Source organism: Penicillium lagena (genome assembly GCF_028827675.1).
Source record: "Penicillium lagena strain IBT 129212 chromosome Unknown utg000002l_segment0_segment0, whole genome shotgun sequence".
NCBI lineage: Eukaryota > Fungi > Ascomycota > Eurotiomycetes > Eurotiales > Aspergillaceae > Penicillium > Penicillium lagena.
The window spans coordinates 49,367-62,391 of NW_026623223.1; the positions used below are offsets into that span (position 1 = coordinate 49,367).

At 49.1% G+C, this 13,025-nt stretch overlaps 5 protein-coding genes across 5 annotated transcripts; 2 read left to right on the forward strand and 3 right to left on the reverse strand.

Moving 5' to 3' along the window:
* Positions 1–278: 278 nt before the first annotated feature.
* On the reverse strand, positions 279–3,295 carry N7510_002740 (beta-mannosidase; the record flags this gene model as incomplete). The annotated part of the gene is made up of 5 exons (XM_056974667.1): positions 279–1,999; positions 2,062–2,549; positions 2,602–2,913; positions 2,968–3,045; positions 3,093–3,295. The coding sequence occupies 5 exons, from the start codon at positions 3,293–3,295 to the stop codon at positions 279–281; spliced, it is 2,802 nt and encodes a 933-aa protein (XP_056834623.1).
* Positions 3,296–5,540: 2,245 nt separating this feature from the next.
* On the forward strand, positions 5,541–6,735 carry N7510_002741 (glycoside hydrolase family 16 protein; the record flags this gene model as incomplete). Its single annotated transcript, XM_056974668.1, has 3 exons — positions 5,541–5,896; positions 5,955–6,384; positions 6,409–6,735. The coding sequence occupies 3 exons, from the start codon at positions 5,541–5,543 to the stop codon at positions 6,733–6,735; spliced, it is 1,113 nt and encodes a 370-aa protein (XP_056834624.1).
* A 1,424-nt stretch (positions 6,736–8,159) lies between these two features.
* Positions 8,160–9,710, reverse strand: N7510_002742 (secondary metabolism biosynthetic enzyme; the record flags this gene model as incomplete). The annotated part of the gene is made up of 3 exons (XM_056974669.1): positions 8,160–8,648; positions 8,702–8,896; positions 8,955–9,710. The coding sequence occupies 3 exons, from the start codon at positions 9,708–9,710 to the stop codon at positions 8,160–8,162; spliced, it is 1,440 nt and encodes a 479-aa protein (XP_056834625.1).
* Positions 9,711–10,229: 519 nt separating this feature from the next.
* Positions 10,230–10,754, forward strand: N7510_002743 (2,4'-dihydroxyacetophenone dioxygenase family protein; the record flags this gene model as incomplete). The annotated part of the gene is made up of 1 exon (XM_056974670.1): positions 10,230–10,754. The coding sequence occupies one exon, from the start codon at positions 10,230–10,232 to the stop codon at positions 10,752–10,754; it is 525 nt and encodes a 174-aa protein (XP_056834626.1).
* Positions 10,755–10,860: 106 nt separating this feature from the next.
* N7510_002744 (uncharacterized protein) lies at positions 10,861–11,877 on the reverse strand (the record flags this gene model as incomplete). The annotated part of the gene is made up of 1 exon (XM_056974671.1): positions 10,861–11,877. The coding sequence occupies one exon, from the start codon at positions 11,875–11,877 to the stop codon at positions 10,861–10,863; it is 1,017 nt and encodes a 338-aa protein (XP_056834627.1).
* Positions 11,878–13,025: the final 1,148 nt, after the last annotated feature.

The following is a 13,025-nucleotide window of genomic DNA, read 5'->3' on the forward strand; positions in this document are numbered from 1 at the left end:
CACTTGAATTACCTTCATCGTTTCGTTGTTTGCATTTTGAGGCGCGTTTGACGGGTTACTTTCATCAGAGTCGCGAAACAGGCGGGTAGCTGATCCACAACTTCGTTTACTTGACTATTCGATTTCTCGGCATCATGCGCACCTACAACCTGTAAGTAGCATTTTTCTGTGGAAATAATGGTTTCAAGCAGGATTGGGCTGGTTTTAATTATGCAGCTTTTTGGAATGCTGTCTCTCGATTCCGAACGGACTTCAGCTCTCAGAACAGGGCAGCTAACCTACTCCGGCAGCGTGTTGTTCCAAATACTCTCAACCGTAACCCGCGTCTCCCATCCAGGGCTTTCCCCACTGGAGATGCGATACCCAACAGTCTTGCTCTCTCCCTTCCGCAGCAGGAACCCATTGTCGTCAAAAACCACAATCACCCCCGCGTCTTTGGGGTCTAGTGCCAGCCATGTAAACGCGCTCACACCCTTCTCCGCCGTCACAATGAACGAGCCGCGCCCCTGCAACAGCGTGAGGCCCGGATCTACTAACTTGGCCTTCCCGAGTGGGGTGGCCGTGAAGAAGTTGGAGTGCGTATACGTCATGGTCGCCTTGGAATTTGGCGGACTGCCACTCGCTGTCACGGTGGCAACTAGAACGGCGTTGTCGGCGGGTAGACTGCCGCTGCTAGTCAGGTCCGTGATGTTCATGCTAGTCAGCACAGTGGCGTTGACGGCTCCGACGGTGAACTTCTGAGATTTGGCGGACAATGATGTGTTCACAGGCTTGCCATCGTAGCCGATCCACTCCCAGCTGGCCTCGCCCTCGACGACGCTCCACAGGTCGGACACGGCGTAGAGATCCATCACTCCCGTCGTGACGTTGTATACCGGCGCCAGGATGATGGGCTGGTAGATGTCCTTGGTCGTGTAGAAAAGCACTTTCCACCGCCCGTCGTACTCGCGGCTGGACCAGGTTGGGGCCTGCCAGATGTCGTTGAGTTGCCAGTACAGCGAGCCCAGCTGTCGCTGCGGCATCGACGAACCCGCTCGGTAGTACTGGATCTTGGTGTGCAGAAAATCCGCTTGGAATATCTGCGTAGTATGGCACCACGCCGAGAAGTTGGCCACCGAATCAGTCTTGTTCGGAATGGGATACCAGTACTCTACTCCGAGCGTCATCTCGCCCTGTCCTTTCAGCGGATTGTCAAACTCGTCCGTCGCCAGACTGCCTGGCGGATAATGATGATTACGCAGAACCGCCATAGTGGAGTTGAAGTACAGCTGATCCTCAGGAATGGCTTCCCGCCACGTCTCTAGGCTGGGCTCAGATGGGAAGCCGAACTCGTTGGCGAAGCGGTTAACGACGTACTGGTTGATGTCAAAGGCCTGCGCGGCGTTGTAGTCGTAAAAGTCGCTGTCGCCGTAGAGGTACCCCGGCGTGGTGTTGTAGAGACGGTCCACGAAGGGGATCGTCAGGTTGAAATCGAGCTCTAGATAGCCGTTGTTGGTGCTACAGGGCATGTAGCTGATGCTGTGTGAGTTGCCGTACACAGCTGGTAGTAGCGTGTTTAGAAATAGCTCAAGATACTCATTGAGGTACTTTTCGTACAACTCTGGCGAGTCGGACCGTATGGCGGGAAGCTCGTCCTTTTCCATCTCGTTGCCGCCAGCCCAGAGCGCCATGGACGGGTGGTGGTTGGTGCGTCGTACTTGGTAAACCGCTTCCTGGCGGACATTCTCGAGGAACTCCGGGTTCGCGGGGTAGAGGGAGACGCTGAACTCGAACTCGCACCACAGCAGCACGCCCATCTCGTCGGCAAGGTCATACATGAAGTCAGGTGAGTAGGCACCACTGGACCATACGCGCAGCATGTTCTGGTGGCCGTCGACCACGTCGGTCAGGATTCCTTTGATATGGTCAGGGGTCACGCGCGGCCAAAACGGGTCAGGAGGCACAAAGTTGGCGCCTTTTGAGTAAAAGGTGTGACCGTTGATCTCGAAGTGGACTGTATCTGTTAGCGACGTCTATCTAGTTACAGGGGGGTTGTCTTGCAATTGCTGCCGTTAGTGATACCCTGCGACAGTTGCAGGTCACTGATAGGCTCCATGTTGAGAACGATGGTTCGAAAACCCATGCGCTTGTTGACCGAAGCAATGGTCCGACCTCCGAACACAACTTCTACCTCCATGTTGTACAACTTCTGGGGACCAAGGCCGTTGGGCCACCAAAGCTCGTAGTCAGATTCCTTGAGCGCTGCAATTCCGGTGATGACATCTCCGCCATTCTCGAGTTGGCCAAACCTCCCATTGCTCACTCTGCGATGTGAGTCTGAGTCTACGATAGTGTACCTCATTTGCGAGCCTCTAGGCACGGAGCCGACGACGTCGATGCTGGCGTTGAATATCCAATCGGCGGTCTGGTCCGGCGGCAGGTTGTTGAGCTGGCCTTTGCGATAAAGGTCAAAATCAGAGTTCTTTACATACACCGAATCAGGCCCATCAAGCTGTATCAAATACGCTGGTTGCCAAATCCCCGCCGGCATAAAAGCCGGACCCCAGTCCCTAGAGCAGTCAGTTAATATTTCAAAGCTAAAGCCAAGCCGGCTCTTCTTACCATCCAAAGTCGGACTGCTCTTTGCGCACAAACTGTCTGTTCGGAAATTCGTAAACCTCGTCTACGCCGTCTGGCCATGTCTCCTGACCGGGCTCCGCAGCAATCACCGCTGAGATATTGGGCGTAGAGCCAAACTTGACTTCGAGCAGGGGCTCGTACGACTTGCAGGACGCGAGAGCGTGGGAGATGTCGAAAACCCATTGGCGGAATTGGTTGTCTGTGTTGCCGATGTGCTGGCCGCAGAACTCGATAGCAGCGTAGGTGTCGAGGCCGTTGAAGATGAGGCTGGTTTGTAGGTGCTTGGAATTTTGCCTGCGGCGTAGGTCAGACACTGGTGGGCATTATGCAATTTCAGGTCTGGCTTACACTCCTCTCAGCTCAGTACTATATGTCCAGTTGCTAAACGCAATCCAGCGAAGATCAAAGTCATTGAGCCCAATCAGTCTAGGAGCGGTCAGCCTTCCGTCGTCTATCGAGTAAGCTCAACCCACGGATTGTCAATGACTTTCGCGGCATATAGATCGATGTGGGCATGCGAAGGCACTTTCCCAGGGATCTTGATCGTGTCATTGCCAGGACTGGTTAGAGTCCATCTCTGGTCGGAGAGATCAACTACGTTGTGAGCTGCCGCGACCAGCGGAATTTGTAGTGCAAATGCTGCAGCAAGTAACCCTGTCGCGGACAAGAAACGCATGATGGGGTGAAAAATTGATGTCAGTAGCATGCTGGAAGGAATGGTACGAATTGGGGCTTTCAAGTATTTATATATGTCTTTACCCAGCGCAATTCTACTCCTCATCGGCCCGGGTTAAGAAATAGAGTGCTAGTTGCCTCGTAGTGACATCACAAAGTTCAGAATGACCAATAAATAGGATACTGGCTTGGTTGCAACGTCTCCAAGTCCAATTCGGAGGGATTTTAATGTCCCGACCTTGGCTTTAGGCTCCACTGCGACTGATTGGCGAAGAAATGCGGGGTGTTACAGTGGACAGATGGCACCATGCGGAGGCTAGGGGATCTCAATCTGAAGACGCCTGCTCGCAAGCGGGTTAGTACGACCCGACGAGGGCTCGTTCTGGCGGATATCGCTTCCATGTCTTTGGTCACAAACTATGGATTCTCTGGCAGTGCTGATCTTTAGTTACTTATTGAGATTCTGACATTATATTGGCAGGGATTGAAGGCCCAGTGATGGCTCTCGCAAGGCGACATCTGGTACCGTAAATAAGACCAAACCGATTTTTCTCTGAAGGGCTGAGTAGTGTTAACATACCAACTGGAGAGGCCTATTGCAATTTACTAAAAGCGTGAAGCGGATAGTTAGTTATCTACGGGCGCGAGGTTGATAACGTATTTCCTCACCAGATTAAATGCATTATATTTGCAACTCGATATTTCAACAACCACAAGTTAGTTTATTTGATTATTGGTATAGCAGTATTAAAAGGCATGATAAAAGTAAAAAAAAGTTCTAAATTTCAAATAAAAAAGTATTTCCTTGAATTACCGAAAATTGAAATGCAGGGACATCAAATCTATATATCTGGACCGCAAAATATAAAACCCTTCAAATCTCATAACTAGGCTACATATGACCCAAAATACTATTATATCATAAAACCTTATATTAAGCTACGGTTGTTGGGATATTGACTTGTAAAATATCCTACGCTAAACAATGGGCGTTAGTCACGTGTGCTAACTTTTACACATGGCCGTAGCCCGAAGAGAACATTGCCAGACTTTAGACTGCGCACTGGTGTCGGTGTTGAGTTTCTTTTGGGGAAGGAATATTCAGCAGTGACCTTTCTGCACCGTGGGCGATCTACGACAGTAGAACAAATTAGTACTTGCTTCTTCTGTTTGTTTTTTTATTCTTAATTGTAGGTGATGCGATAGGGCACGAAATTAGGTCATCGTTGTGATGGATTTCCTGGCCCTCGTTATGTGCCCGCCATTTAGCCCTAAAATGGCGATATTACATTACTTGGGGCCGGAATCAAGACATGGCCCCTTTCTGCAGGACCCTCTGACGAGCAACCTTGCCAATTTGTCGATTCGTAACCTCCGTCAGCACAGAAAAACCAAACTCTTCTGCTCTCTCTTTTTCTCGGGGCGCCCCTTTTGCCAACTCCCTTTGCCACGGCCACCAATTCGTTCGCCCCTGGCCCCGTGGATCGGGCTACCCTGGGCAGTCCCTCGGTTGGTTATCATCCGCGTTGTGGTCGAGTTGCCCGATTGTCCTGTTCGGAACCAGTGTTCCCTTTTACGGCCAAGCTCGACCACCTGTGGGTTCAACACGTGGTTTCGCGTTTGTTGGATGATTTTGTCGGAGAGATTCAGAGCATGTCGGCTTTCAAAGAAAACCATTGGATGCCAGTTGCGCTAGAAAATGATACTTGTCTTTGTCTGCAACTAACTCTTGTAACTAAGCATTTTATTCTCCTCGTCTGGAGTGGTAGGTCTAAACAAGTTACTGTACGTACTCGCCCGGTGGGGAAAACTTCCTGCACTAGCATTATTGTCCACATCCTGGTCGATTTCTAGTCTTGACCCGGATCCAGGATTCTACCCGCAAGGGAATCCACCGTTCTATCAAGTCGATAGGGATCTGATGGTTGTCTGCAACACGCCACCGTGCGGTCCTTGTCACCATGTCGACATAGATCCGTCTTGCGAATCCGGACCCATGCAACTAAATATAAACATCCAACCGCCCGCGATTTGAAATAAAGTTGTCCTTCTAACAAGTCATTGATTTGTATCCATGCTTTTGGTTTATACAATCCTTTCATCAGCCCGGTGTATCATTCCCGTTTACGGCCCCTTTTTGGATATGATTTTATTTTCTATATACATATTGCGTCTATTTCTCTACCTCAGGGGTTCTCTAACAGATACCCTTTTTTGCTTTCTCAATCAACTTTTTTCCCTTCATCATGTACATGCATGTCCTTCTTCTCACACTGGGCCTCTTCGTCTACCTAAGCACTGCTGCTTATACGTTGCTAGATGACTATGGCAATACGGACTCCTTTTTTGACCAATTCGAATTCTTTACAGGGGAGGACCCAACTTCCGGCTTCGTCACGTATGTGGATCAGGCTACCGCCGAGGCTAGTGGCCTCATCTCTTCGAATGATGAGGCTGTCTACATTGGCGTCGACAATACGGCCGTGACCACCACTGGGCGCAATAGCGTGCGCATCTCAAGCACGAACACATACAACCAAGGCCTATTCATCCTTGACCTAGGTCATATGCCCGCTAGCGCCTGTGGCTCGTGGCCTGCCTTGTATGTTTAAGCTATAATTATTAGCTAAAGCAATTCAAAAACTAATCGACTAGCATAGCTGGCTTCTAGGCAATGGCACCTGGCCCGACAACGGCGAGATTGATATCATTGAAGGCGTCAACTCACAGGCTGTCGACTCGATGACCCTGCATACAACGGACGGCTGCTCGATCAACGATTCTGGATTTACTGGTACGTTGACTACGGGCAACTGTTACTTTGATGCCGCTGGCCAGAGTAACAACGCTGGCTGCGGTATTAACAACGTCGACGCCTCGTCCTACGGCACGGGATTCAATGGTATCGGTGGCGGTGTCTACGCTGTAGAATGGACTGACTCGGGCATCTCCATCTGGTTCTTTGGCCGCGATACCGGTATTCCCTCCGACATCACGGACGGTGCTCCTAATCCTACTTTGTGGCCTGAGCCCCCTGCCACTTTTGCCGGAGACTGCGATTTTGCCTCGCACTTTATGGACATGTCGATCGTCAGTTCTCCTTTCTCACCATAGCACCTGCTTCTAATTCCACTAACAACCGATCTAGATCTTCGATATCACCTTCTGCGGCCAGTGGGCCGGCGCCGTCTGGTCCTCAGACGCCATTTGCGCCCCCTCGACGGCAGCTGCAACGACTACGTCGGAAACAACCCTACTGCATTCACTGATACCTACTGGAGTATCAACGGCCTCCAGGTCTACCAGGATACCGCCGCTACCAAGCGCAACACTCCCATGGCTAAGCACCACCGCACGAATGCTGCTAAGCGCGCCCGCTCTCCGCCCCAACCCATGCGTGCCCGCCGGTTCGGCCGTGACTCTCTGAATTACTTCGCATAGAGAATTACTTCGCATAGATAGATGGGATCTGAGACGTCCGTATTGCTTTTATATTTGCTTTTGGTTTTTGGGAGAGTGGGCATTGGATTTCTAATCGGTATTATAATTCCCAACTTTGCTTTCAATGTCGCATTGAGGTGACGTATTGGTAACGATTGTTCGATTGTTCCGTGTCATGTCTCTTGAAGCTATTATTTTCTGCGAATATCCTCACTTGCTGCGTTTCAGGTTTGGAATCAGAGGGACTTATGATTCCCCCTTGGCGTTTTCCTCATCGCGTACTTTATTATAGTTTATTATACATTCGTCTCCCATAATAATGATAAAATGGACGGAGATGTGATTTTTTGGGCATTTCCTTTATTTATTACATGTACGTCCATAAATAGTACTATTCGGCCGTGGTCAGATCCGACTGGGCCTAACTACGTGCGGTCCTATACTTCCCTATCCGATTATATACGTTTAATATAATAACTTTACGTCTTAGGGTCTCATCTAGTCCTTTAGTAATGGCGTCAAATAGCTCGCGATTCTCCGCTACCACTAGTATACAAAGTTAATTTCGAGGCAATATATACCTCTATAGCGTAGGACAATTTCCACTAAGTAGCATTTTATATTACTAGGCATCTAATAGCTCTATGTTAGAGATATTGAAAGGCGTTCCTACACCTACTATGGACATCGAATAGAATTAAATTATTAGTACGGCGTTTCAAGAGCAAGTTATGCTAGAACGCTAGTAATAATACCACAATCTAGTGGAATATATAGGAATCATTACAATTCGCAGTGTGTTAATATCCTACTTAATATCAAGACTAAAACACTAATTAATCTAATACTCTAGGCTTTAGCTAATGGTGCTCCTCGTCTAAATGCGGTTTGGACTAAAAGAGGTAGGGGGGAGTCTAGATCACCTTTATCGCAAAGTCCTAGCTTCCTTTTCGGGTTTTCGCGTATGCAGACCTCGCTGATATCATTGAATTAGCCCAGCTTCCTCTAGTAAAGTCTATACTTTATTCAATAAAATCTGCGCGGCGTCGGCTCTAAAGTATGGCTTAAGCGGATTAGCGAAAAATTACTTCCCTTCTTCTAACTAACGTAAAGCTCTTAATTACACTTGACTAGTAGAGCGACGTATATATAGCTATCGCTAGCTATTTCGTAGATAAGGATTAGAACATAGTATGAAAACTTACTAGAATTCCTACTAATACACGGCTATAAAGAACCCAGTGTCCATAAATGTCTAGATGAGCCATTTTACTTGTCCAAGTCTGTTAGACATTTCTTCATTCCGTCGATATTTTAAAGCATGATGTAGTAAATTCAAAAGTGCCTTTAAAATTGACCAATTTAATTATTGGTCTTCCAATTATTCCAGGATTCCGCGAAAGTATACCAATCTCTTCGCAGCATCAACCAACGATTTTAATCTCATCTATCGTCACATCACTTTGTACCTTGCCTATTCCGTTTATATGCTTAGTCTTGACAAAGGGTTGGCTTGTCTTCACAATTGCAGCCCTGAGAAGAGAGACAATTTCCTCAAGCTCGCTGTCCGTTACGGTGTAGGGCGGGCAAACAAGGACATGGTCAACCTGGTATTCACCAGTATGACCAAGGTTCCCAAGAATGTTTAACCCCATATCCAGACTATGTTTCACAACCTGGGTACAGAAGTTGATCTCCGGTGAGAATGCTGTCTTTAGATCCTTGTCGAGGACGAATTCCACGGCCCAGAATAATCCTCGGCCACGAATATCGCCAACTAGCGGAAGAGGGCCGATTTCCTTTAGCAGCAGTACTTTAAGTCTCTGTCCCATATGCGCCGTTCGATTGATTAGATTGTCACGCTTAATAATCTTTTGAGCTGCAATCGCAGCAGCACAAGCAAGAGGGTGAGCCTAATGCAACATGATTAGCCTCCATAGCGAACTCGAATCGTTCGGCGAGGTACCTGGAAAGTATGGCCGTGAGCCAATCTGCCGGAGCCAGCAGACAACGTGTCAAAAATCTTCTGGTGAAGCAATACACCAGAAAGAGGCACGAAACCTGCCCCAAGGGCTTTGCCAATGGTCTGAATATCGGGTCCACGAATACCCTCCTGCTCCCATGCGTGCATAGTACCTGTCTTGCCCATACCGCAAATAATCTACTGACCGGTTAACTATCCGTCAAAGGAGCAAAAAGATTTGCTTGTAGATTCTCACCTCATCCAAAATCAATAAAATGCCGTATTTATCGCATATATCCCTGATTGCTTTGAAATACCCAACCACGGCGGGCAGGCAGCCGAGCGTGGTACCGCTGACAGTTTCAGCGATAAACCCAGCGACACGATCAGGGCATAATCTCAGGACCTCATCCTCGAATTGACGAGCAAGCCGTTGAGCAAACTCCTCGTCTGACTCGTTCTCACGCTTCATCCGATACGCGTAGCAGGGATCCAAAAAAGACACATTGAATGACATGAAGTCTTTGTAGAGCTCCCTGCGAGACTCATGGCCGGAGACACAGAGTGCACCGATGGTATTGCCATGATAGCTTTGCTTTCGCGCAATAAAGTGTGTCCGTTGAGGTTGTCCTTGCTCATGCCAGTACTGTACGGCTAGCTTGAGCGCTGTATCGGTCGCTTCACTGCCAGAGTTGACAAAAATAGCCTTTGACAAGCCACCGGGCTTGTTTGATAGCAAAATATCAGCTAGTTCCTCGGTTGCACCGTTCGTAAACGGAGAGCCTGAGTAGACGTAGGCAATATCATTCTTGAGATGATTCGCGATGGCATCCGTGATCTCAGGTTGCGAGTGACCAAGACACGAAACGGAAGGACCGCAGCTTGCGTCGATGACTTTTTTGCCGTTTTCCAATATGAGGTTGATGCCATCACCAGCGACAATCTTGGCAGGTCGCTCGGAGAAGGACCGATGGAGAACGTGAGAACGAGAAACGAAAGCCTCGGTAGTCATTTGGGGCAGATAACAAGACAAGGAGATCAATCAACCAGACTAGAGAAGACTTGTGCTGCTGATAAAATGGCGGGAGATTTTATATCATCAATGTCGCGTAAAATTTCTATAGCCGATTGTTGATCGGAACGCCGCCATTGACGCTGAGCGGTGGAGACTCGTTGGGGTTCCGTCTCCCCGTACCCCCAAGAACCAAATCTGGCCCTGTCTATCCGGCTTGGAGAACTTTGACTTTGTGGATACTGGTATTTCTCATAACCCGAAGACGAATGAATTGAATGCAGATCTATGAGATTCGCCGCCCTTGACGCCCGGAGAAGAGGAAAGAAATTCTAATTCCCGAAAGGCACCAGTGCTTGGCGCTAGCATGTATATAAAGTCAGACCACTAGTCTATACATGAATTACTCCTGCAGACGCTCTTTTATTTAGAATCGCAGAGGTATCCTTAATAAAGGTATAATCGGAGATTAACAAAGCCTCATACCAACACTAACATATCGATAGTCCATCAACCACAATGGAAAAAGGCGACCTTTCCACTGCGTCCTACCGGGGCCCCAAGCTCCCCAATGTCCCCGACGATCTCGTTGTTCCGGGAGTCCTAGATCTAGACTGCGATGAGTGCCTATGGGTCCCCCAAGCCAAAGACGTCTGGTTCCGACCACTTTGCTTCAACGTGTCGCACGGCTACTTTGTCAACATCCTGCGCGTAAGGAAGAGCGGTATTTTGTCGCGTCACAGACATACAGGTCCAGTACATGCGACGGTACTGAGGGGCCGCTGGCATTACCTTGAGCACGACTGGTGGGCCGAGGAAGGCGGGTATGCATTTGAACCGCCGGGTGACATTCATACTCTTGAAGTCCCGGATGGAGTCGCTGAGATGGTCACATTGTTCTACGTGACAGGCGCCTATGTCTATGTTGACGTCGACGGCGTTCCTCTCGGCGTCGAGGATGTCTTCAGTAAGCTGCAAGCGGCGAGGAAGCACTACGAAGACGTGGGACTAGGCGCGAGCTTTGCTGATCAGTTTGTGAGGTAGAAGATAACCAAGTCTTGATGAATGGAACCAGTATACATTTCAAGCTTTGAAGGAAGTCACAATTTTACATGTCGTTGAGGGATAATCCGCATAACTCGTGAATCATTCATGATAGGGAGAGATTGATACCATCTTGCTGCACAATGTCGAGCCAGTCAACCCGCACAGAAGGATCTGCCGCCTTCCGTGCGATCCTCAGCCGCCACAGTTTCTCTAAAACGGACAACGCGACTTCAACGTTGCGGAAACCACGCGACTCAATCATACTCAGCATCCTATGTCGAATGCTCTTAATATGGGAGTCCAGTATCGCCTCCCCACCAGCAAGAAACAGCGGAAAAAGCAATGTGCACTCGGGCAAGCTTCGCGTGGGCATCTGCTCGATAATACCCACAGTAGCTGCAACCTGAGTAGCGATCTTTGATGAGAGTTCCTCCTGGTGATGAGTGAAGGCACGGCGCATAACACGATACAGATGTATCAGAGCAGAGCAGCGATATGACTTGGCCAACAGTCTCAATGAGAGATCTGTTGAGGGAGGACATGCCCACTGTGTAAGACGAGACTCCAGATAGACGAACTCTGACATCCTGGCTGGTGACCGAATAGAAGGTTGAGGTCGAATATCTGTATTCAATCGGACATTATCCGGTAGAGAGGATTTCGGGCGAAGTGTCGCCTTGACTTCCTCATTTAAAGCTGTCGTATGGTAGATGATCTCCAAAATCTCGGATGCGAGGCCGAAATGTGGGTCAGGTAATTGAGGCTCATCGAGTTGTAAAAAGTGATGGGAGCTCAGAAGGGGCGCCTGATCTCGCGCCACAGACATGACAATGTCGCGATAGGCAAAGTTATGCAAGAGCCACCGTCCGGAGTGTCCGTCCTCGAACCGTTGCAGTATGCGCGCAGAGCCTTGTCTATTGGGAGACTCCCGAGTGTCCAATCTGGAAGTTATGACCCCTGCAGCGCCACTAAGATGGAGAAACCAGGCGTCGCCATTATCCGCCATGATACTTTCAAGTGAGCATAGAACCAATGACATTGCGAGGTTGGTGTCTACATTTGACGAATCAGAGTCAAGTGAGCCTCGAAGATCCCGAAGAGCCGCGCATCGGTTCTCCATTGCGACTTGTTGGAAGGATGCGTCCCGTAATGAAAGGTGGGATGAAGACCAGGCAATTAAAGATGTGAGGAGGGGCGGACTGTGAATGGCCATAGGCAGGAATACTGTGACTTGAGTTAGATATTACCACCGGGGATAGGCTACTCACCAATCGCTCACCAGAAAGAAAAGAATTGTTCTCAATATTGGTAGTCAAAAGATGCGTGAATGTCTGGGTGTAATATCGGAGAAAATGCCGTCGACTGGAGACAGTCATGCAGTCCGAATGCTCGTCCACCCAAAATAAAATTGGGTCTGGAGCGCACAGAAGCCGGAATGGTTCATTGGGCGTTCGGCTGACCTGATGAACGGCTCCAGCTTCATGATGATCACCCGTGAGAGGTCTAGGATCCTCCCATTTGCACCTATAGTTCAGGCGAACGCACTCCCTGCAGACGGGATAACCTAAATCACATCTTTTTTTTCTGAAGCAGGAGTAAGCACAAGTATATAATAGGTAGAGATCGCATGAAGAGTGTGAGAATAATATATAGAAAGGGACTGCCGGATTACTCACCTCTGACGGCAAGTAAGACACCCAGTCCGCTCGCGCGTGGTCCCCCGCTTCTTGCCCACGCGCCGTGGGAGACTCCGGTTGGAGAAAGAGACTTCTCTTGACGACATTATAGTATGCGGACCGCAATTCGTACTCTATGCTCAAGCTGGAGGAGGTCAAATAGAGGCTGGCGTTAACAGCGCAGATCGGTGTCGGAGACGAGCTGGCCTGTTATTCAACGTCGTGCGGAGAGACTCCACCACGGACAAAATCTCGAACATACAGCCAATTGCAGACTGCGCGGTAACGGCGCTGAAATAGCATCCAATCACCAAAGGGAAAATTATTCCACACCGGTTATCACGTGCCCAGGACCTGCGAGAGTGGCTAGAACAAAGAGGACTGAACTTTATTGGAAGCTCACAGAATCTCTTTATCCTGACCTGATCAAGGTATGTCCATGGGAGGAGTCTTTCGGTTGTGGCCCACTGCTTGCCCACAGTCAACAATCACTGCTATGCGAATATGCGTAACACTGGAAGCCACGACATAATTGAATACGAGGTGCTGATCAGCGTCTTATCGCGGAGTGGACTGACCCCGGTTGGTATTC